Source organism: Heteronotia binoei, chromosome 12, assembly GCF_032191835.1.
Source record: "Heteronotia binoei isolate CCM8104 ecotype False Entrance Well chromosome 12, APGP_CSIRO_Hbin_v1, whole genome shotgun sequence".
Taxonomy (NCBI): domain Eukaryota; kingdom Metazoa; phylum Chordata; class Lepidosauria; order Squamata; family Gekkonidae; genus Heteronotia; species Heteronotia binoei.
Genome location: NC_083234.1, coordinates 59,633,894 through 59,659,452, shown reverse-complemented (window position 1 = coordinate 59,659,452; position 25,559 = coordinate 59,633,894). Strand labels below are relative to the sequence as shown.

Genomic DNA, 25,559 nt, shown 5'->3' with positions numbered 1-25,559 from the left:
TTCATTATTTTGACTTCTAAAATAAGAAGCGTCAAACAATTTTAAAGATGTTGCCCCAAACCACATTTCCGTCTTCTGCTGTCTGCAAACACCAACATCGGAATGTAATGAAGTCCTGCCACTGCTATGTCTGGCTCTAATATGGCTGCAGTCAATTGACATAACCAGAAAAACATAATTTATTTAAAAAATACATCCAAATAAGAGTTCTTTGAATACATTCAAATTTTCAACTGCGCTTGTTTTCTAAGTTCATACATTTACAAACCACCTTCTGATGTAGAATAAACCACTGCAAATTATGAATCGGGGAGGGCGGAATCTTTAGCAGTGGGAGTTTCAGAAACAAGCACAGAGTATTTCAAATGATATTATTTTAAGATGGCATAAAGTTAACATGAATATGCACAGAACTCTACTGACAGGGAATACCGACAATTAAATTGCAAATTTATTATGGTATAAACTTTACATTTCTGTTTGTCCATTACAATAAAGGGCAAGAAAATAAACACTGACACTGCCTTCCTAAGGAGAGTATTTCCTTCTATTTCCATTGAAGTTAACGGGCTTAGAAAGTGTAACTCTAGCCAGGATGCATTACATTTCATGCATCTGGCAAAGTAGGTTTTAGCTCATGCAACCTTCATTATACAAAGTTGAAGTGTTCAAGATGCCACTAAACTCTTGTTTTGGGTGCAAAAGACTTAATAGAAAACAAAGTTTGAGTCCAGTAGTACCTTTAAGACCAACAAGGTTAATTCTAGGTATAAGCTTTTGTGTGCATGCACACTTCTTCAGTTTTTTAGAACTTTACTAAGGCTCCCATGTAGCAAATTCTGACCATGTTTTCCAGTTCCATACTTATATTGGTGATTTCCAAGCCCTGACCACAAGAAGTTCATTGTTGTTTCTGCACCAGCCAGAGACACCACTGTGCCAGCCCCTATAGGTCAAATGAAACACAAGGTATCACTGAAGGTGCTGGGAAGACACCTAGACATTAGGAGGGCCTGAAGGAGAAGCATTTGGTTGCAGCTATGTTAGTTCATTTCCCTAATTATTTGAAAATGGAGAAGAGGAAAGAAGTTGGAGATATAAGGGAAGTGTGAGAAAGCAGAAAGAGAGAGCAGCAACAGGGTGTAATGGCCATTTCCCCCCAACACATCTCAACAGCACTTACAGTTAATGTAAAGCACATACCTCTGGCTGTATAGCTTTAAATACTGGCATATCCATTAACGTAATCTGACTCTGTAACAAAGGTTAAAGATAAATAATTACAAATTTACAAAAATTTGGTCCAGGACCCGCCCAATATATTTTGGCCTTGAGGCAGGTGCTTGTGGGTTCTGGAAGATGTCCATATGGTTCTTCCCAATGTTGACAGTTCATACAAGTCCTGACACTGATAAAATGCACTGTTAAGCTGTGATGCAATAAGGGTACATTCACAAGACAACCTGTAAATGTAAATAACTTTAAAAACACATACAACTACCCCCCTCCAAAATGATTCACCAATCTACCCACTGAAATTTCACCCTGAAATATCTAAATAGAAGAGGCAATCTGTGTTTTTCCATTTTCAGCCCCCAACCTCCAGTTTCTACTTCTTTTCTCGCAGTTTAAAAGTAGGAAAAATCCTTGTCTTCCTTTGAATTTTTAATGTCTCATTTCCTAGTTTCACACAATTTAACTGGCATATAGATGTTATATAAACTGAAAACAAAGCAGCTGACTTCTCTGGCTAACACTTCTTTCAAGTCTGTCAAAATCAGTACACACAAACTATCACCCTTCTCTCAGCTCACTAACTTTCAGAAGGAAGGCAGGTGTCTATCAAAGAAAGGTCCTTTTTTGTGAATGTACTGTCCAGTTTGTGGTCCCTCCCATGAGATGCTTGATGGTGCTACCTTTGTGAATTCCTAGGAACTGGGTGAAGGCTGGTTTTTGTTCATAGTTTTACAATGCCAACCAAAACATGTTAGATCTTTGTAATCTCTTTGATTTCAGTGGTATGATTCTGATTAGGAATGCACTGCTCACAACTGATTCAATCTGAGCCTTGCCCTTTGTGTGCAGTTTTTAAATATGTTATGATTTTGGTGGTATGCGATAATGCCCTGGGCTTTCAAAAAACTTCAGTTTAATGGCCATAATTCTCTTTTTTTTTAATTACTGCAAGCTACCTTGAATGACTATTAAACAGAAAGATAGCATGCACATTTTTTAAAAATACATATATAAAATAGTTTCTGCTAGCCATACTGGTCATTTCCACATGAGGACAGGTGCTTGTCGCTTCCCAGTTGCTGGTGGGACTGCTAATACAGCATAGTCCCCAAACGGCCTCCACATGGCAGGTTTCCCCACAGCTTCCTTGTTCCTATCCTCCTAGCAGAAGTGATCCCTCCCTCCATGGACCACTGGGCTTTTTCAGTTTTTAAATCAGCAACCCAATATTGATATATAGATATAACGTTATGAAATACGCATAACAGTTTCTGTGAATTCCCAAAATTCACCCCCAAAATGTATTTATTTATTTACTTTAGATTTATATACCGCCCTCTCTGTGAACGGACTCACGGTGGCTTGAGTCAATACAATAAAAGTACTTTACTTGAAGAAAACCCTAAGTCTCTGGCCCCTTCCATTACAGAGAAAGGTCTTTTTGCTTTACAAATCCACAACAGAAGGGACTAGAATCTCAGTTTTCTTTTAAAAAATTAAAGCTAGGAATTCAAAGATCCTGTTATACATAACTGTATAAAGTAGTAGCAGTATAACAATACTCAATGGCTGATTTAAAAAAAATGAAAAAGCCCCTCTCCCTCCCTGGTGCAGGGTTAAAGATATGGTCATTGCAGGTATAGTGTCAAGAAAAATGGCTGCCAGGAAAATCTGAATCAGGGCAGCAGCAAAATCTATGAATTGATATAATATTAAACAAACTGCTGTTATAAACACAGAAAGGCTTCAAAGGGTGCTGTGGGGCTAACCTCTCTGACTGTCCTAATAGGAGTCCTGTACCTGAAGTTCACTCAGATCTCTATGCCTGCTTTTCGAATTCAGATCTTGAAAAATATATTCTATTATTTTCATCCCAAAATTGGCTCCCAAAACAGCTCATGTAAATCAAAATCTAATACAAATTGCACATTTCAAAGCAAAATGTTCATGGGGAGGATTCTCAAAGGAGGTGGATCCAGGCATGAAAGTCCCTAGCTGTTTTCTCTCTTCTTTTTGATAGCCTTGTTAACAGAAGTAACTGAAGCATTCTGTGAAGTGACTGCAGCACAGGGCAAGCACCACTAAAGTGACAGCTGTGCTGCAACTGTGCATACAATAATAAATCCTAGCTATGCTGTCAAGCAAGTGAATGAAACCTTTTTGTATCATGCTAATATTTGAAACCATAAGCATCAATTTAAAACCAGTAGTTGTACTTACTGCAAATTCCTCTGGTGTTACTTTCAATACATCAAATACAACAGCATCATAGCTTTTATGGGCATAATCTGAACTCCGTCCTTCCAGTGAGTCAGAACTGCTACTGCCCTATGGGGAAAAAAGGGTTTCTGTAAACATAAATTTGTGAAGGAATTAATTATCAGTTTTATCCATAAATAAAAGTCGAGCCTTATATATCACTTTACTTTTTCTTTTAGAATGTGACCTTGGCATTTTTATAAAGAATTCTCAAACCACTTCTTCTTGTATATAACTCAGAATGATACTAATGGCTAATGAAGGAGAAAAGAGTTGTAGTGATGTACAGGAACAGCTTCCAATTTAATGCTTGGGATGTATCCCAGGATGATTTTTCCATCACACTGACTCTTGAATGCACCTATTTTTAGGTAAGTTCAAAACATCTGCGTAGGCAGATGAGAAAATGAGTAGCAAATTCTACCTCCTACTGTCACTCTTCCATCCTTCTCCAGTTGCCAAGTGCACCACAATCCTATCTAAGTTTTTAAAACACATAAACAAAAGTAAGGTAAGCTGGGATAGCCCAATAGCCCTGCAGCCCCTTCCCAACCATTTATTTTTAAATGTAGGGGAAATATAATTACAATACAACTATGCAACTTGTACAGCTCTCAAGGCTCTAAAGAATTGGGACAAGCAGGTTACAAAACATAGTAGTGACTGAGAGGACAAAGGGAGTATGGACAGTTTGGCATGGGTAGCAGTAAAAAAAATTAATACAAGTAAGAGCAGAATCATATACTCCTGGTAAGGAAGGAGGTTAAAAAAACCCTGAGCTGTTGCCACTGTGTTCAGTACTTTTGTCCTAAGCATCTTTTGAAGAAGCATGTCAAGAGTGTTTAAAAAAAGATACTATACTGCCAGGTCGCATTTGTCATATTGGGTGTGCTTATTCTCATAACCAAACTGTCCCCCTCTTCTCCATGATCTCACTAAGCTTTTCTATGCAGTTCTATATATGCGAGTCCTAAACAGTTGCTTTATTACAACCTGAACTACTGCTAACAGCCCTGGGAGATCACCTTTGGCGAATATTTGTTGTGTGTTCTCCATTAAGAAATCCTTCATTTTGGAATTCTGTCCAGCATTGGTATATCAAAGCTCTGACTTCTCATCATCAAGAAATTGTGTACATTTTTCCTTATACTTGTATGGAGGGGGGGGAGTGATTTGTTTCCTCTCTGTCCCTAAATTTGATTTTTTTTTTGTTTTAAGATGGCTTTTTATTATGTTGCATCCCATCCTGAGAGTTATGGCATGTGTTCAAATACATTAAACTCTTGGGAACACCAGAAAATTAAGCAGTTGAGAGAAAGGGATTCAGAATATCAAAGAAGAAAAAGGTACATATGGGGCAACTGTCTTTACCACTCAGTAAATACTGGAATCATCATAGCTCATTCCCCGTTAGGTTAGATGTTACATATACATCTATACTCTTTAAATTTTTCCTTTGGATTTTTAGTACATTGGTTAGTCACTAGTGAGTCATCCAAACACACAGCAAGATTCTTTGGGAGGGGGGGGGATTTAAAAACCTTTTATCTGCTGAAGCTGAACCTACTGCATTAATCAAGAAGGCAGCCTTCCAAAATTTAGTAAGGCGGATTCTAAAAGACATTACAGATTTACTGTAACTTCTCAATAAGATGATTATGTAAGATGCCAAAAAAAGCAGGTCAGTAAGTAGGTTCTTTAAATTTGGTGGTTATGGTAGAAATCCTAACCACAAGGCTGCCAGTCTTATATATTTCAAACATTTGCAACACAGAGACTTCATTTTTAAAAACCTGAATAAATAATGCTAGATCACTGAACTACACTCATTTGTTTTATCCAGATTTTACTTGCTCAGTTCTGCTGTTTCTTTTATTTTAGCTGCTGGTGTGAACCCACTGTGAATTCCAGTAATTCTGCACAGAAATGAATATGGCCCAATAAAAGGCATTTTCCATAACCTAGCATTTAGTATTTCCAATTTCTAATGCTGGGAGATTTCACTAAAACACTTGTAGTATTTTTAAAAAAGTTTCTTAACATGATTATTTTTGTAGCAGCCATGTCATACTCAATGGAACAAATAGCTCTTTTGGATTAGCAAGGGAAGAGTTTACCTCTGTGACTACCTAACTGGCTGAGTTCTAACAGCAATCTACATATAAACCAGTATCTCCCCACCTCGGCCAGTTATGTACAGAATTATATGGAGAAACTTCAAGGAGAATATGGAGACAGCCAGCAAACATTTTCTCACAAGCTGCCCTTCTCATGTGGCAGACTAAGCATATCTGCATGTAAAAACAGAATGCATGAGTGAATCTGTTTTCTCCCATTAAAATGGACAGGGAAGTCACTGTAAGCAAAGAAACTCCATGTGTACATCAGAATGTTGTGCCTATCACAAGCTGATAAACCAGGGAACGACACTATAAAGCTTAAAAGCTATAAGCCAGAAGGATACTGAATGGAGATGCATACAGGGATACTGCAGACATCTGCAGTAACATTTATGCTTTAATGAAACATGCTTTGATTTTAAAGCAAAGGTATTTGATATTGTTGAACCTATGGATGTGGAAAATGGTTTTAGTCTGAAAAAGTAAGAAGTAAATTATTCCCACATAATTAAGTTTTATTTGCTATAACTGGAGTATGTACAAACAAAAACAGGTTGTTTACCTGTAACTGATGATCTTCGAGTGGTCATCTGTGCAGCCAAACCATTGGAATTAGGCGCCAGCGCCAATTTCAATCGGTAAACTTAAAAGCTGCGGATTTCCGTGCCCTTGCCTCAGTGCGCATGCCCAGAAGCCCCACTGCGCATGCCCACCGAGGCAGGGGCGGACATCCCGCCAGTTCCTTCTGACCGCTGCATGATCTCAAACAGATGGACCGGCAGCAGAGAGGAAGGAGGGCGGGTAGTGTGACTGCACAGATACTTTGCAATTTTTCTGACAGTGAATGTGGCTATTAAGTCTACAAATATACAACCATGGTATCCATGAAACTGACCCACATTTTTTCTTCCCAGCTTTTTCTCTACTTTCTACTCCATCCCCAATCAACCCTTTGTCTCCCTCTCCCAACAGTTGCTGCTTTCTCCCTATTGCGCTAGGGTTGCCCAGACAGCAGTGTCTTGATTGCTAGGCAACCCCACAGTGATGTGATCTTACAAAAGGGAAGTTTCAATACTCTTGTATTAGAGTATTTAAACCTCCCTCACTTTTTGAATGTGTCTGCAAACCTGGGAGTTCCTTGTTTGTCTATGGCCCACCACATGGATTTTTTAAAACCACATTCTTGATACATGTTTATAATTAGATATAAAGACATAAATAAAAAAACGTATATGCATACACATATCTTTCAATTGATATGGAACTGATTAGAAGAATTAGAAGAATACAAGAAGGGAGCTGACAAGACTCATTGTGGAGGAATCCCATTTCCTCACCATCACTAAGCCCAGAGTGGCTCCAGGCCCCACCACCCACCTTAGAGCCCAGCCAGAGCAGCTTCCAGTGTCTGCCACTACCATGGCCCCCAGTGTCAGGCACCACAGCTGGGCCCAGTGCAGCTCCCAGCATCCACAACTGTGACCAGGCCTGGCTCTCTGCTGGTTCCTGGTATCCACCGCAGCCAGGTCTAGAGCAGCTCTCCTGAATCATACTGTATTGTCTGCTCCCGTGCCAATGCCTTTTTACTGGGGGGCGGGGGGGATTTAACTCTCCCTCCTTTTTAAGATTCCAATTTTTCCCTGTAAATTGGGGTTCCCCTCAAGTTTGCAGAAAAATATGCTCAATGTCTGAGAGGCCCCCACCCAGATAATGCTCCATCCATTCTTCAAATATTAAAGCCTATTTGGAAGAACACAGAAATCTACTTTGAAATATGGTTTAATGCAGGTCCTGGGGACTCAAAAGTAAGAACATAAGAGAAGGCATGTTGGCCCATCCAGTCCAACGCTTTGTGACACACAGAGGCTGAAACCCAAGTGCCATCAGGAGGTCCGCCAGCGAGGCCAGAACTCTAAGAGTCACCCCTGTTACCACCCAAGCACCAAGAATACAGAGCACCACTGCCCCAGACAGAGTGTTCCATGTATACCACCTTGGGGTTAATAGCCACTGATGGATCTCTGCTTCATATGTTTATCCAATCCCTTCTTGAAGTTGTCTATGCTTGTAGCTGCCACCACTTCCTGTGGCAGTGAATTCCACATATTAATTATTTTGGGTGAAGTATTTCCTTTTACCTGTTTTAAACTTTCTGCTCATCCATTTCATAGTTCTCGTATTATGAGAAAGGGAGAAAAGTACTTCTTTATCTTCTCTATCCCATGCATAATTTTGTATTTTGTAAACCTCTATCATGTCAACCCTGTCATAGTTTCTCCAAGCTTAAAGAGCCCTAACCTCTTTAACCTTTCTTCATAGGGAAAGTGCTTCATCCCCTTAGTCATTTTAGTTGCCCTTTTCCACACCTTTTTCAATGCTATCAAATCTTTTTTTGAGGTGCAGTGATCAGAAATGTACACAATATTTCAAATGAGGCTGCACCATTATGATACTGGCTGATTTGTTTTCAATCCCCTTCCAAACAACCCCCAGCATAGAATTTGAGTTTTAAAGTCTACGATATTTTATAGTGAACACAATATTAAGGAGTTGGCCAATTAGAACAGGACTATGGTTAATATTTCAGCAGGAACCAAACAGCGGCTTTCTGTAGACTAGGTTCTACCAGCAAGTCACCGACCCGTAGGCTATACTATTTTAAAAAGCTATCATTTTTAGCATCCACTAATTAATTTCCTCATACTTTTAGCTGTTTTCTGTTTCTTCTCAGGGGATCCAACAAAGGATGTCTCAGTTACTTTATGCCATAATGTTTGGTTTTCTCCTGTTCAGCTGGTGGCTCTGGGTATGAAGCTGACAGGAGGCAAAAAGCATAGAGATGAAAAGAGGGGACTAATGCCACAGATCCAAATGTAAGAAGGAAGCTCCTGAGCCATAACGTAACCAAGCTAGATCCTTCTCCTTTCATCCACAGGTCTGTAAACCATTCAACAGTCAACATAAAAACATCACATTGACAACTAGACTTCAAAATATGAATATCAACAATTCGAAAGTTACCCAGGGTTCCATTCCAAGTGCAAGATTCCTAATTTCTAGGATCCAGCAAAATCCCTCTTGAATTGAACTTCCCCTCCTGATAACATCACAAATTAACAAAAGAGGCAGAAAAAATTGATAATGTTAAGTATTTAATGGTTCTTCGTCAAACAGGCAAATCCAATGACAGCAAAAATGACTTCTAGGGATGTTGAAATAAACTGCAAATTCTGTTTACTACAATATTTAACAAAATAAAAACAAACATAGTATGGATACCTCTGGAGTGGCGGAGGTCACTGTCACGTTGGCCATGAGGCCATTCCTTTTATACATACTCTCCTTAAGGTATAGGAAACTTCAGCTCAGCCACCGCTGGTAATGCAACATGATGAATGGAGAATCACTGTAAGGCAAATGCATTTTATAAGAAACTCATTGAAGAAAAGCCACCAATGGTAAACACAAGAATAGTTACAGAGAAAATGGAAGTAACAAGTATTTCACTGACTGACTGAAACCTTTATTAGGCATTTGTTCATAAGAATCCAAATAACAAGGAGAAAATAATAGGTATTTCCAAAGTGTACCATGTCGATATATCAGAATGCCATATTAACAGCATTTTATTTATTTCCATTTAATTTATTTCCATTTAATACTTTTCAACTTTAGAAATTCTTAAGGCGATGGTCAGAAAGGCCTTTCTATGCTGGGTACTACATGTGATAAATTGCAAAGGAGCCACCTGCAATCATCTCAACAGTCTAAAATATGAATCAGAAATACAGCTAGACAAACTGTGGAATCACAGGGGAGGAAAAAAATAGAAATCCCACCTACCTCCCCAACAATCTACCCTTCAAAATCCTGTAAATTCTCAGGAGTTTGAGCAGGCTGCTCGCTCCTCCCACCCTCTTCATTTTTTCCGTTTAACTGACATTCAGTAATCTACCTCTTTTGGAGCATATTCAATCCCCATCACTGCTTGGGGTTTTTGTCCTCCTTTTATTAATGTATGAAGTTGTATTTTTCTGCACATCATGGAGGACTCCTGAGTAGGCAGAGGTCCCGATTTTGTCTGTGCATGGCCCAGTTTTACAACTTCTGTTGTCTCCACAGGACTCAGTTTAATGATATATAGCATTAATGCAAGATTGTGTTTTTTCCAGAGGGATCTCATAAAAAAGGCCTTTTTTCACATTTGCATATAAATTACAGTTATGTCCAATAATTATTTCTGTATGTGTTTAACATTTTTCATTCAGAGTCATCCTTCTTTTGCATATATAGTAACTTACCTACTAAACTATGCAGTCCTACATCAATATCCTCTTTCTGTGCATTTGGCAAGAACTGGCCATGGTCTGTCCACAACCAGAGTTTATTACCACAATGTACTCTACACAAGACTGCCTTTGAATACTTTTCAGATCCAACAACCAATACAGTTCTTTAGGAACACAAGTACTGAAACTTCCCTAAATGCCAGTTTGTTTCCAAGCAGAATTCCAAATGCTAATTCTTATCCCTAGAGCCTTAAATGGCTGGTAGAGGTATACTTTATTTAATACAATATTTGTATCTTGCCTTTCTCATGGCCCAAGAAGGCTCACAAATCATACTTAATAACATCAAGTGTTGGATTCTGAACCTGATCCATATTAATCAAAAACACAGAAAATGAGGCAAGGTACAGATAAGATGGTATTTCTCTACAGACTTTGAGAATGCCCCCAAATTTGCAGACACCCCTCCCCAAAATTACACCATAATATTTTTAGGGAAAGCAGGCATATGCATGCTGAGAGGCAGTGCATGTGAGTGACAGCTAATGGAACTCACTCTGGTGAACTGCTTCTGTCGAAAGAGGGCGGCAGTTAGATATTTCGGGAAAGCAGTTACAAAGTAGAAGGAGTTGGAGAGTGACTAGAAAAGAGAATGGTGGTCTTTGTGATGCTCTCTAGTGTGTGACAAGAGACACAAAGCAGAATCTGATTCAGAGTCCATGTGGGGTGACTTTGAATAGGCTATGGTAGAAGCCTGCTCCCAGGAGTTCTGTATTTGTAAAACAAAGAATCACATCTTGAGAAGGAAAACAGTTTTCTGTATTAAGCTTAGTGTCCAAAGGGGAAAAGACTGGAAGTCTGGAAGATCAGACTTTGGCAAAGGGTTTTGACATAGCAGTGAAAGGCCCTCAAACAGTGTCAAAGGCCAGGTTATTTATCTTAAAGAGAAGACAGTAACTATCTTGCCAGAGAAAGATGTCTAGTGGAGGGACCTTAGTCTTATAAGCAAAGGAGTGAAGAAGGGTACACTCAAGATCAGGGGTGTCAAATGTCTGGCCGTCAGGCCAAACCAGCCCGCTCAGGGCTTTAATCAGGACCATGGGACTCTTTTCTTCCCCTCCCCCTTTCTGTCCTCACCCTTTGAAGCTGCTGAAGTTCCCAGCTCCTTCTTCCTTATCTTTGCAGAGGATAAAGCAGGAAGCAAAAATGCAAAGGAAATGTGGAGTGGGTTTTCCATTCAGGTCTCTGGACTCTACATTTTCCTTGCAAATTTTTCTGTGCTGCAATGTGCTTCAATGGAGTGGAGTTCAGTGTAACTCCCCAGCATTCCTATGGACAGTTGAAGCTTTGTAGAGTTGTGTCCTTGCACATAAAGGGTTGATGCTTTGAGCCAGCTTTGTCTCTGTTCAATGGATGTGAGAACTGGTGAGAACTTGAGAACCCAAAGGGGGATATTATGCTGGAAAGACATTACCCATCTGCCTAGACTTGGGTGGGGGAGCTTGCAGTGCTCTGCCCTGCCATCTGATGTTTTCCCAGCTGAGAGAATTTTATATTTTTAGTTTTTGCTGTGATTCTTGTGTTTTTTCTTAATGCTTTATTTTAAAAAATGTATTGCAAAATCCTGCTATTACCCCACCTTTACATTTTAAACAAAATATATTGCAAGAGTTTTAAGCATGATTGTATTTTAAGTTAAAAATAATATCTTCAATTGTGTTTGTCTGTGTCCTTTATAAAGTTTATATCTCAGCTCTCTGGCATTACATTTTATGGCATGCATGGTTCAGCCCCACAAAGTCCCATTTATGTCAAATCTGGCCCTCCTAACAAATGAGTTTGACACCCCTGCTCAGGATTTTATGCTTAAAAAGTGAGAAAGTTAACTGGGAGTCTAGAACAGTTATAAAAAGATAAACCTTTAACATCAAGGATACCTTTCCTGAAAGTTAAACCAACTGAAGGGTAACACTGTAACTTGTGAAGTCAGCAGCCTCAGACATCATTCTGTGTTTAGTATTAACCATCTGCCTACATCTTCTAAATCCAAAAAACCTATGTAAATACCCCATCCTTTCCCTGCCAGTTTGTTTAAATAAACCAAAACTTGTTTTAAATCACTACCTATGCCTACTGTGCCATTTTCTGAATGGTACATTTTGAAAACTGAAGCAATGACATGGTGATGATTCTAGGGGAGTGCTTGGTAGAACAATTTCCCCTGTCACATCTACATTGTAAGATTGGCCACAATTTTGAAAAAAGGGAGGAGCAGATGCCTGGCATCAGGTGAGCCAGCCAGACAAAGAGAAGCAGAAGCTGCTGCAGGTGGGCAGGGAGAGGGGGAGCAGCAATCACCTGCCCCAGCATGAGCTACTGTCCCAGCTGTTGCCATCCTTGGCTCCATGTGAGACAAGGAGGTGGAAGCAGAGATGCCACGAGCAGGAAGAGGAGCAGGAGCCACTCCTGTCGCCCCTGCCACTGCAGAAGCCATATGATCCAGGAAGGCGGAAGCAGTGGCACTGCAAACAGTGCACCAGAAGCAGCTAGACAAGCAAACACGGAGAAGGATGGGATTCCTCTCTGAGTTTTCAAGGTCTCTATTCTTTCCATTCAAAAGTAACAGACTAAAAACCCTAAATAAACCCTCCCCCCCAAGTGATAAATGCAGTTATAGTCCATTAAAAGCACTGGAAAATAGAATTGTCTGGCAGTGCTGTAGGGACTACTTCCTCCACCACCCATTTGCTGAGATCACTGCCAGAAGACCTGTTCTATGTATTCCCATCTTCAGAAATGAATAAAGGTACAGCTTTCTCTGTGGTGACACCCTGCCTGTGGGCTTCCTTCCCTGAATCAACTTGCCTGGTGCTTTCTGTCTTAACTTTTTTGGCACCAAAGTAAGTTTTTTTAATTCCCATTTTTAAATTAGTGTTTTTTTTATTCATTGTTCTTGTTTACAACTGCTGTTCTATTTGTTTTAATTTCATTATTAACTGACATACTGCCATTTCATTGTTACAACAATTTATACCTTTTTACTGAGATTACTTTATTGCAGCTTTATTGCAGACTTTTGTGAGTCACTTCAACCTCAGTTATGAGTTAGCTTATATAAATTGCTAATAAAGAAAAACAAAAAAAAATGAACCACACATTAAAATATGATGGACACGCAAACACAATTACTTCTGCAAACTGATATGACCAATGCTATTACTGCACTGCCACCCCAATTGTGCAAAGTTGTTCATGAACTGCTCAGACTGCCTCCCAGAGACCGCACATTTCAAAGGCAAAGATCCTTTCTAATAATAATATATCCTGCCATATGGCTTTGACAATGTTGTCAAACTTCCCTGTTAATCAACCCAGCTGTTCAAGAGAGACAGCCTTTCAGATACAGCTGGTCTGTGTCTCATAAGCCTTTGTAACTATCAAAATCATAAACTCAGAATAAAAAATCAGCTCCAGTACAATACCATTCCAAGAATTAGCACTAGCATAATAGACAGACTCCTGAAGAAAATTATCTTATGCGTTCCATTAAAAAGTTTCTAATAATACAGCATCTCATGCTTTCTGACACTGCAAAAAAACATGTCAATCAGTAAGGTGTGTGTTGCAACAACAGTCTACAGTCCTGAGATTTCACTCATGTTTGCAACAGTTGTTGCATTTGGGAAGTCAGCAGCGTTTGTTCATAATCCACCTAGAGTCTAGTCACTGACAAATGTCAGTGATTTATGAATGGCAACTCACTGGCCAGTACTTTAAAAGACCATAAATGAAGATGTCAAGAGGGAGAAATTTGATCTTTTCCCTTGTACTGCAAGTATCTTCCCTATTGAATTTCCTCCAGTTAATGCTCAAGTAAACTTGGGTTACTTGCTTCAAATAATTTTTTTATTAAATTGGAAGAAACTTCTGTGTGAAACTTATAATAAAAGACGCTGAGGAACAAAGCAATCCGAGCTTCCAACCGTGCCCCCCCCCCCCCACAATCCAATTATACACTCTATAAGGTTTCTGAACCTATTAATGTGTACCTGGCAATATCAATATTGTATTTATTATATAGACCAAGAAAATATTTTATCTGCCTTCCATTTTGGCTATATTTATTATTTCCTTCACTTATGCTCCATCTTTCTCCACAGTGGGAGCCAAAACAGTTCACAGCATTCTCCTCTCTTCCACTTTATCTGCACAATGACACTGTGTGGTATGAAAGTATGTGACTGGTCCATAATCATCCAGTGAGCTTTCACAGCAAGATAGGGATTCAAACCTGAGTCTCCCAGATCCTACTTTGAAGCACCAACCACTACACAACTTTTAATAGGGCGACTTCTGTTAAACAGTAGCAAACAATGAGGCCTAGTTGAGTCCTGAAAGTTCGATGGTCACTCAAAGCCTGTTTCCAGGCCTAGAGTTGTCAACTACCAGGTGGAACCCCTAGAGATTTCCCAGAATTACAACTGAACTCAAGATAACAGACATCTGTCCTCCTGGAAGAAATAACTGCTTTGCAGGGTGGACTCCAGGGCTTTTTTTGAGCAGGAACGCACAGGAACACAGTTCCAGCTGACTTGGCATCAGGGGTGCGTGGCCTAACATCCAAATGAGCTCCTGCTGGGCTTTTTCTACAAAGGTGATGTCAGGGAGTGTGGCCTAATATGCAAATGAGTTCCTGCTGGCCTGCAAACAGTTCTTGCTGGGCTTTTTCTACAAAAAAAAGCCCTGGTGGACTCTATGGCATTATATCTGGCTGAGGCCTCTCCTCTCCCCAAACCCTGTCCTACTCAGACTCCATCACAAAATCTCTAAAAAAGATTTTCCAACACAACCCTACTCATAACCCTAGCTGAGCCTGGCACCAATAAATCCTCCCTTAAAGGCTAAAATATGTCTGGAAATTGTCCTGCCCTTTCCTCCTGCCTCTTACAGACAGAATCAAGCCTGGTATCTATAGTCTATAGTTTTTTAAATCCCCTTATTTTTTTAGACTTCATATTTTTTCTGAAAACCTAGGGCCTTTTTCAGGGTTGTGGAAACATCTGTCTTGCCTGTTCATAGTCCCAGTAACCAGATTTAAATATTTAAAAAATTGACCGACATCACTATTAGTGTGTGTATGATGAGTTGCGTTTTATTACAACAGTGTTTATTTTGACTTTAGACAGAGTGGGCCTTATTCTTAACACCACTGTTTTGCAATGGATGTCTGCATCTTAGATTGATCTTGCGAATTAGTCCGTAGGCAAGAGGTGTACAGAGTAAAGTGGAATAACTAAAACATCATGGCTTTCATATCAGAAACACCAAATATCCTCCTCAAATATCAAATATCCTGATTCAACGAGTCTGCCTCATTATTGTATTTTTGGTATGATGAGGTTCAAACAATGCTTTTATGCAAATAAAAGAAAAGCCCTTATGTGATGTTGTATCGTATCCAGTTTAAGTTCTGGCTTTCAGTAATAAGTAAGCCAATAATGGCACAAGGAAGCATCACTGAAGCCCTAATGCATGCACCAGTCATAAAAGAACCAAAATAATTTTCCACAGTAGTCAGCAGATTATTTCAGAGTTCAGCTCCAGACAACTCACACAAAGTAAACAGGAATTTCCTTTAAAATTACCAAAACTAAAATACATATGCTTTAAAATATCTTTTTATATGACATTCTCTCAAATACAATGTAATTAGCTTAATCTTTCTCAGGCAAAGGTGCTCAGGCAAAGAGTTACAAAGAGTTACAGCCTTCTCTGTGGTACAGTAACAGTGCTATCTCCTAAGCAGAATTACACCTTTCTAAACCCACTGAAATCAATGGACTGCTCTCCTATTGGCCTTTTGGGTTTCTATGCAAAAAAGAGGCAAAATACATGTAACCCTTGCTGTCTACACAGCAAGCAGCCCAAAACAGCAACTATATTGGCAACCACAACCCACCTGAGGGTGCTTTTATTTGCAATCAAGGCACAGCTGACTTATGGTGACCCCGTAGGCAAGAGGTGTATAGAATGTCTCCGTGCACCAACCCTGGACTTCCTTCCCATCCAAACACTAACCATGGCAGACCTTGCTTAGCTTCTGAGATCTGGCAAGATCAGGCTAGCCTGGACTATCTAGGTCAGGGGAGTTGCCTTCTTTTCCAGAGCAGACCTTTTTCTTTTCCTTGGTCTTCACCAAGATTTCATTCAAATTACTACAAAACAATTCCTCCATGAGTCATACAAATCCCCTGGTAGCAAGTTGCTACCTGGCAATGAAGAGCCCTCCCTGAAAGACCTAAACAGCCCTGGAAAGAGCCCTGCTCCCTTAATGCCACTGCAGAGAAGGCCCTGTCCCATAAAGCCACTCACCACAACTTCAGACCACAAGGGCACCTACGGTAGGTCTACTAAGGAAACTCTTAATAGGTTCATAAAAGAAAAAGTGTCCTTATATTATCCAGGTCCCAGACTATTTAAGGCTTTAAAGATGAAAATCAACACTTTAAACTGGGCCAGGAAAAAATAGGAGCCAGCGAATTTGTTATAACATTGGAGTAATATGCTTCAGGCTGTCTGCCCCAAACAAAACTCTTAACAGCTGCACTCGGAACCATTTCCAAATACTTTTCAAAGGCAGTCTCTTGCAGGCATTACACCAGCTTTACTACTTTATGTTACTTCAGATATTGACTATATAACATGAAGAAATACAGGTCTTATAAACGACTGTTGCTATGTAATCTGTGCTGACTGCATTGCTTTATATTCTCCCATAGTTTAAGAACTAAAAAAACACAAGCACTCCAGAGTTCATTAAAAATAACTGTGCTCCCCAAAATGTCATCTGTGCTTCTGGATACAGAGAATCAGGGGTCATTTTATAGAAAAGTAGGTGGTGCAGCTCATTAGCATAACTTGTTAGCATATGCCACCTTCCACCAGCCAAAAGCAACCCAACACAAGAAAGGAGAGCCCCAGGCAAGCAAAGCCTGCTTGGGCTGGCTAACCCCTTGCTCACCTGGGGCTCTCCTGGGTTTCCCCCCCTCCACAGTCAAAAGGCCAGCAAACCACCCACTACCCAAAATCACATAAGAAGTGGAGAAAAGGTAGCGCGGGCTTCTTCAGGGGTTAATGAGGGCTGCTGGGGGTGTGGCAAAGCTCCTGGTGGCTGGCTGGCTGCCCGCTCTCCTAATCTAGGGATTGTTATGCAGCTGCACCTACTATTCAATGGACAAGGTAGGTGGGGAGGAAGAGGGGGAACTGTCAGAAAGGTTCAGGAGCTGTGCTCCTGTGAGCTCCTGCTAAATTTAAGGCCTGCAGAGAACTAAAGGAAAGTGAATTCCTCATTCAACATATAAAAACTGCAAGGTTATTTTGGACCAACAGAGAGTCTAGGGCAGCAAAACTCCCATGCGCCTTGTTATCTGGGGGTCTACATATCTGATACATGCACCTTGTTACCTGGGGGTCTATTTTTCTGATGCTGGTTCCTAGACCCATCTGTGCACTCTCAGTTAAATCATAATTAATGCAGACATACACCTTAAAACAAACAGCAACAGAAATGCAAAAGAAAAGTAGCATTTGCCTGAAATAACTATGAATTCCTTTGGTGAGTGTGTACTTACATACAAAGCAACCACTCCCTTCTCCCATTTCCATCAGCCATGTAGATGCAGGAACACACTGAATTTAGAAAGCTGTTTTACATGCATGCACTACACCCTTCTATCATGTTTACAGCAGTTACTAGCATTCAAAATACCTACAGAGAAATTACTTAAAGGAGACAGAGAATTCATTACAGTACAACTGATTAGAGCTTGACTCTGCCATTCAAGCCTGTTCATCAACATTTTGAGAATCCCACCTTTAAAAAAAATGATTATGAACAAAATTTATAGCCCTCAGTTGCTCTTCAACATATGATAAAATATTTCTGATTTCAGCACCCAATACCAAACAGGTTGCTTAATCCATTGTACACTTTATTATCAGTATAAAGGGAACACAAGACACAAAAAGAGAAAAACTAGTAAATATTTATAAACCATTCAAAATAATTCAACTACATTTAAACTGGAGAATCCTGCCAACAATTGCTTTGCTTCAGACATTTGCTAGTGAGGCCCACCACTAAGGTAAAAAAGCAGGTAGCAGCTATAGCTAAAACCATAATATCTTGTTCAACAGTGCCATCTAGCGATTATCTAACAAAATTCTAGAGCTCAAATTGGGAAACTATTAACAATTCGAACTATACTTAATGGGCATTAATCTAGTTAACTGCCAAACTGACACCATGCTCCCTTCCTCCTCTCCTTTCACTGCATGCCAGGACTGAAGATGAAAGTCCAGCTCCTACTGGTTGTGTCACCATAATGGAAGGGACCTTCAATAACTCTGTATACTTAGGCCTGCTAATTCCATCCCATACTATTGTTGAAGTGTGTTTTTAGCACATGAAAGCTTACATTCTCAATAAAATTTTATTGGTCTTAAAGGTGCTACTGGACTCCAGTTTTGTTTCATTAACTGGCAGTAATTGTTTAGGCTGAAACTGTGGGATTTTCAATCTGTATTAAATTATGATCAAGAATCCCGGTTATGAGGATACAAACAACCCTCAGCAGTGAAGACAGTTGTGTTTTAAAATTACATCTAACAACCAGAATGAGACTGAAGATTTCTAACATCAGTTACAATGTGCTGTATGCAATTAACCAGATCTGTACAAACCATCCTTTGGCAAAACATGGTTTGCTGCTATGTCTGAACCATGCTACAGTAATGGGAGCCAAGAGGTTATAAAAGTTCCCTGTCTGAAGTGTACCTCTTATGCACACTTCCTATGACTTACAAAATATAACAACACAGACTTGGATCCTACGCCTTCCTTCTTCTTGCACTCCTCTACATCTGCTGCAGAAGCAGTCCTCCCCTGCACAGTACACATTCCATTGGCACTAAGGATTTCCACTCACATAAGACCTGTTTATATTTAAAGGAGTTGGAAAACAAGCATGAGAGAAATGTGATGCATAAGGAAGGATCACTTCCATGTTGGATGAAAAGGCATGCAAGAGGAAATCCAAGTGGATTTCCATGGATGTATGGAATGCAAGCAATACGTTCACTACAAAGATTTATTCTTACACATTATTCTTGTCTTGCGGTAGCACATCATGCATTCACAGCTTTAGTTCAATGACATAATCTAAACTTGTCTGTTACTATTCTGTCATTCCTCCCGAGGTGCCAAACTCATTAGTTCAGAGGGCCGAAACTGACACAAATGGCACCAGTTCTCAGGTCCACTAAGCAGAGACAAGCAGGCTCAAAGCATCAACCCTTTATTTAAAAGGACACAACTCCAGGAAGCATGAGTTTCAGCTGGCTATAGGAACGCTGAAATAGCATAGACACAGTTGCAAGGAAAATGTGGAATGATTTTCCATTAAGGTCTTTGGGCCCTATCTAACTGGGCACAGAGACCTTAACAGAAAATCCATACCTTATTTTCTTTGCAGCTTTGTTTCCTGCTGCAGTCAGACAAGGCAGAAAGAGCAAGAACTTTGGCAGAATTGGAGCTTCAAATCCCAGGGCAAGCCAGTTCTGGCCCCTGGACCAGACATTTGACACCCCTGCTCCAGATTTCTCTGTATTCTCCATCCCCTTCCCCCATGATAAAATGTAAGCACATTCACTTACCCATAATGTATTTTCTTTTTCAGGTTTAACTCTGGGTAGTTAAACATGAGTGAGGCATGGCAACACATCTCTCAGAACAGTTCTGAAAAACGCAAATGAAAACATAAGTGGTCTTTTTCATTTTCACATACATTGCACAAAAAGAATACAAATCAGGGAACAGGAAATCAGTCATAGATACTCAACAGAGAATACAGATACATAAAGGCAGTTCAATTATAAGCTAACTGAAAAACGAACAAATATTTAAGAGAACTGTTTTTCCAAAACTCTTCTGAAAAAATAATTCTTTTTCAGAATTCAAAATTTTTCTCACTCTGGCACTATTCCGTTTATTTTCAAGAAAGGTGGTACCACTACAGATGACTGGAATTTTTTTTATCATTTTCTCCCTCCCCCCCCCCCCAAAAAAAAACCCTAGAAATTTTGGGGGAAACAAAACATACATGATACTTGCTTTCTTACAAAACCTAAACTTACTTTACTGCTTTAACAACATAAAATGTTTCACTTATACTGTTGTTAGTATATAAAAGTAGAATATTTATGAAATTTAAATTTGCTTCATTTCTATAACCAAACTGTGAATCTATCCAAATACCAGAGAAAGAGCTGCAAACTAAACCCTATGCTGTCTTGGCACATAGTTCTTGCCATATGAGAGGCAGAAAAAATAAATATTGAATAAAAAAACCACACTTTGCAGTAAAAAATATAAAATATTATCTGGATAGAAAGTTGTACACAGCAGCATATTCAGCTATTAAGTTAAATTTATAATCATGGACTTTTCTATAGTATATTATCACCACACACATTATCGCATGTTAACTGTGAACAAAATTTGACATATTTAAATGGTTAAAATATCCATGAAAATGTTATGTATATTGCGTACAAAGGACTTCTTGTTTTATCTGCAGACAATCTTACATAACAAATCTTCACGCTACAAACTAGGAGTGTATAAAAACCCATCTTAAAAACCATTTCACTCATTTCAAATGAGAAAGTATTTTAGAGTTTTTCCAGCATTGCTTAAAACTGCTAATATTTTTGTTTGAAAAAAAAAATGGGAAAAAGTCCTCAGAACAAAAACATCTTTTCTCCCTCTAATTATTCCAGGTTTTTTGCTTTTGAATTCATAGTACCTCAGCAAGGCTTGTTACTGGATCTTAAAAGGAAGGCAAATCCACATTCTTATGAAACCCTGTAAAGCATCATGCATACTGATGACACTACATAACTATACCACACAAAATTCCACATAATAACACAGCAGGTGATGCTGAGGAGGTAAAAAGTCTAAACATCACCGCACATCATGCTGAATGCAAAGACAAACCCTGCTTAGCATCTGAGATCTGATGAGATACGACCATACTGCCTTCCATACCAAAAGAACTTCTATATCACTGTTAATGCTAAAATAAGCATAGGTTCACTATTAAAATCATAAAGATTCACAGTGCCATCCTAAACTAAGCTGCATTCTTCTAAACTCACTGAGTTCAATGGATGGTGTAACTCAGCTTAGGATGCCACTTTTACTTTTGTAGTTATAAAGTTTAAGACAAGGGCGTCAAACTGATTTGTTAGGAGGGCTGGATCTAACATAAATGGGACTCTGTGGGGTCAGACCATGTGTGTCACAAAATGCAATGTGAGGTAGCAGAGATAAATTTTATAAAGGACACAAACTCAAAGATATTATTTTTAACTTAAAATACAAGCAGGCTTAAAGCTCTTGCAATATTTTGTTTAAAATGGGAAATATGGGGGAATGGTATGATTTGACAACACAGTTTTTAAAATAAAACATTCCGAAAAAGCACAAAGATTACAGCAGAAAATAAAAATATAAAATGTCCTGAGCCTGGGAAAACAATGAAACAGCACTGAAAGCTTCTCTCCCCACCCCTGACACGTCTACTCAGATTAGCAACGGCTCTCCAGTGTAATATCCCCCTTTGGTTGTGGGTTCCCAAGTCAAAGCATCAACCCTTTATTTGCAAGGACGGATGAGCTTCAGCTGGCTATAGGAACAGGGAAACAGGATGGACAAAATTGCAAGGAAAACGTGGAATGGATTTTCCATTAAGGTCTCTGGGCTCTATCTATCTTAATGAGAAATCCATTCCACATTTTCTTTGCAGCTTTATTTTCCTGCTGCTGCCAGGAAGGAAGAGCAGGAAACTTCAGCAGCAGGAAGAGCAGGAAACTTCAGCAGCATCGGAGCTTCATTTCATTTCATTCATTTTATTTTATTCGATTTATATCCCGCCCTCCCCACCGAGGCGGCTCAGGGCGGCTTCAAAGGGTGAGGACAGGAGGAGGGGGAAGGAGGGAGAAAATAGCCCTATTAAAGCCCTGGGTGGGCCGGTTCTAACCCACAAACCAGACATTTGACACCCCTGGTTTAGGAGCAAACATGGACTCCTGCTCCATCAAGATGCAGCTTTCAGGAACATGAGAACCATCTCAAAGTACTTTGCACTAAGCATTACATATCAAGAATCCAAAATCTGTTCAATTTTTATGTAACCCTTTTAATCTGATATAAACATATAGTTAAAACACACTCCTTGGATGAAAGCCAACTTTTTCCAGAGTTGCTTAATTAGACTGCCACACAGGGATGTAGGCTGACTTTTTCCAGCTACCAAACATGCTAGTGAAAAATGGTTACTTATTAATGGGAGTAAATACTTCCCAGCTGGGGAAACTTTGCCCAGAAAATTCCTTTATAAAATGATCAATATTTTAAAATCCTTTGAATGGTTCACAGCTACTATGAAAGCCTGTATTTTGTTTTAAAATATGCCAAGTTTGAATTGGTCCAAAAAATACTCCTTCAACCAGGACATAAAACATACTGCAGGTGCCTTTTCAGGCTGTACCTAAAGGACAAAGTCGCACATGGAAGCTGCTTGAATTGGCTCACCAGAGCACAAATTGAAATGATATAGCAGGTATAGAATGTTAAACACTGAGGGCCAATGAGGAAAAGAACAAATAACCAGGAGACCTTTTCCTCCCCATATAATGCAACACCTAACCTCTGGGGCTAGATGAACAATAAACTCTCAATAATCCTCAATAATCCAGCATGCTATAGCAAACTGCCCTACAATGCAGACTGTACAGGTGATCAAGATCCAGACTTTCTAGCCCAGACCTATACAAGGAGGAGAGTATTTGTACCCTTCCCCATGATGTTTAGGGAACTGAATTCACAGGAATGCATACCTGATTTCCTGCCCAAATATTATATTAGGGGCCTTGGCCGGCTAAATTTCCTTCATTTAACTGACACTCAGCTGCCATTAACATTCCATGCTTTTTACTGAGCAATGAATATATTCCAGAGATGTCAAACTCATTTGTTACAAGGACCAGATCTGATATAAATGTCACTTTGTTGGGCTGGCTATGTGCACCATAAAAATTAACACAAGGTTCTGGAGGTATAAACTTTATAAAGGTGATTTCAGATGTCAAATGACAACAGCTAGTGAATGACAATAGCAGGTTTGACTAGATTAGGTGTGATATGCAGAGGAGTAAGTAGCCAGGGGGATAGCCAGTTAGATGTAGTGGTTAAGTGCGTGGACTCTTATCTGAGAAAACCGAGTCTGAGTCCCCACTCCTCCACATGCAAATGCTGGAGTGACCTTGGATCAGTCATAACTCTCTCAGAGCTGTTCTGCTCAAGTGCTCTCTCAGCCCCACCTACTTCACAGGGTGTCTGTTGTGGGGAGGGGAAGGGAAAGGAGATTGTAAGTCACTCTGAGATTCCTTCAGGAAGTGGGTATACATCCAGTCTCTCTAGGAAGTGGAGAGTGGAGAGACTTACAATACAGCCAGTCTCCCCATCATCATTGTCGTCATCCTAATCATCATCGTCCTTTTCTAGTGGAGATACCAGAGTTGGTAATGAGACAGGAACCCTAGGTCTCAATTCCATCCAGGAGGCTTCAGTCCAGGAGGATGCAACAAATAAATGGATGTAAGTCTGACATTAGAAACCACAACATTCAGTTGCTGGCCTAAGAGTAGCACTGGTCTTACAAGGGAATTTCAAAGAAACTGCTGAATTGCAATTGATAATGAAGCTCAAGAAAATGCATCCTCCTTGACCGAACTGAGAGCTAGTTTTTCCATCTCATTACCAATGTGTGCTATTATCATTTGGCATCTGAAATCACTCTACTCTCCAAGATTTAAATTATATTAAATTTGAATTATTTAAATTAAATTATATTAAATATCTATTTGCTGGTAACATTCGGAACAATAAAATATAGTACTGGGTTATACAATTAAATAAAGAAATTAGAACTGCCAGACAATAATATAATTCAAATATAACTTCAAATTTACAATTGTAATAAATTAATCGGTCTTTTTGAAAGAAAATAAACTCCAGATAGAAAAAGAGAAATTCAATCTTTTTTTCTTTTAACTTTTCAGAATAAACCAAAATAATTACCTCAGTGTAAACTGCTTATCAGAAGAATCCATCCACTCACCCTCCAAAAAAGCAGCAGCATGCCTGCACACAAAAGCTTATACCTGGAAAAAAACATTGTTGGTCTTAAAAGCTACCATGGGACTCAAATTTTGTTTCCCCCTCCTTTCCTCCCCCTCTCTTCCCTGCCAAAAGAGGAAAGAAGGTTTCGAGAAGGAAGCAGAAACACTCTGTGTGTATGTGTGCGTGAAAGAGAGATTTGTCTTTATATCTCTCAGGAAGGAAGCATAAATGGAGCTCTTTCTCCCCCTCTCAATTTGTGTGTGTGGGGGGGGGGGAAGGGAGACAAGAGGCAGGAATCAAAGCGCCACTGAGGGAGCTGGGAAGAATGTGAGCTACTGTGTGGCTGCTGCAGCAGCCCTGGAAAAAGAAACAGGAGAAGGAAGTTGTTCATGGGCCAGATCAGAACCCTGCATTGGCCAGATCCATTCCATAGGCCATGTTTGACAATCCTCATCAGTACAGAGAGGAGAGGGGTCTCCTATATAACTGACAACAGTATTCTGAATATCTAGGTGATCTCCTAAGTATATAGAACCTCCCAACTTTGTCTGTATTCCCATTTTACCGCTTTCTTGACAGTCACTGAATTATGGCTGTTAGAAGAAACCAAGTGGAAATTTCTAAAGATTTTTTTGGGGGGGGGGGGGAGGTTAAAAGAACAAGGACATTTCCACCTAATATAAATTTCCCCTTTCCCCCTAACATAAACTTCCCCTATCTTGTGGGCTTGAGCAGTTTATTTTAAGACAGGATTATAAAACAAATCTAAATGATAGGTTCAAGTCTCACAGAACCTGCAACAACTTTTGGAATGTTCTGACAGGTGAGACAGAACCACCAAATGATGGTTGCCATGGGGGTACTTCAGCGTTTCTGCTTCTCTAGGAACGGGAGAATCTACCAAGGGGGGTGGGGTATTGATTTTTCCCTGTCCCCTTCTCCCAACATATATTTAAAAAAAACACCACAATTTCAATTAAATGAAACACCCAGAGGAAAATGCTATATTTCAATTTTTAAAGGGAGCCAAGAAAACTTCATTTAACAAGGTAACTTCCAAAAAGGTTGTAGATGGTAGCCTTAGTTAACATTTGCAAGTGTTTGCAGGACTGTGGACTCTGATGGAATGTCCAGTTGTAGCCAGTACTGGTGACTCCGTAAGCCAGTGTACATTGGACATCCACTTGGGTATATGAATGAATGTATTCTACAAATTGAGGTATGGGTTTCCTTGGCTGCAACTGAGGCAGTTTTCTTCTTCTTTTCATGGCATTTCAAACTCTTTCCTTTTCTTTCATTTTTTGTAAGAAGGAACCTTCCCCATTTCAACTGCTGATGGAAAAAATCATTTCAAGCAAATGGGACAGCCCCCGTGAAGACAAGAGAAGCTAAGCTTCAACCTCAAGT

At 39.6% G+C, this 25,559-nt stretch overlaps 1 protein-coding gene across 1 annotated transcript in view; it reads right to left on the bottom strand.

The window, feature by feature from the left end:
- Window positions 1-25,559, bottom strand: part of RALGPS1 (Ral GEF with PH domain and SH3 binding motif 1) — a 311,729-nt gene that overhangs the window by 249,109 nt on the left and 37,061 nt on the right. Inside the window, exons 2-6 of the mRNA XM_060251609.1 lie at window positions 24,111-24,193; window positions 19,619-19,700; window positions 8,895-9,021; window positions 3,457-3,564; window positions 1,204-1,254 (exon numbers count right to left, since the gene is read on the bottom strand). Of these exons, the coding sequence (XP_060107592.1) occupies window positions 1,204-1,254; window positions 3,457-3,564; window positions 8,895-8,951 (216 nt within the window). The 5' untranslated portion in view covers window positions 8,952-9,021; window positions 19,619-19,700; window positions 24,111-24,193. The remainder of the gene's footprint in view (window positions 1-1,203; window positions 1,255-3,456; window positions 3,565-8,894; window positions 9,022-19,618; window positions 19,701-24,110; window positions 24,194-25,559) is intronic.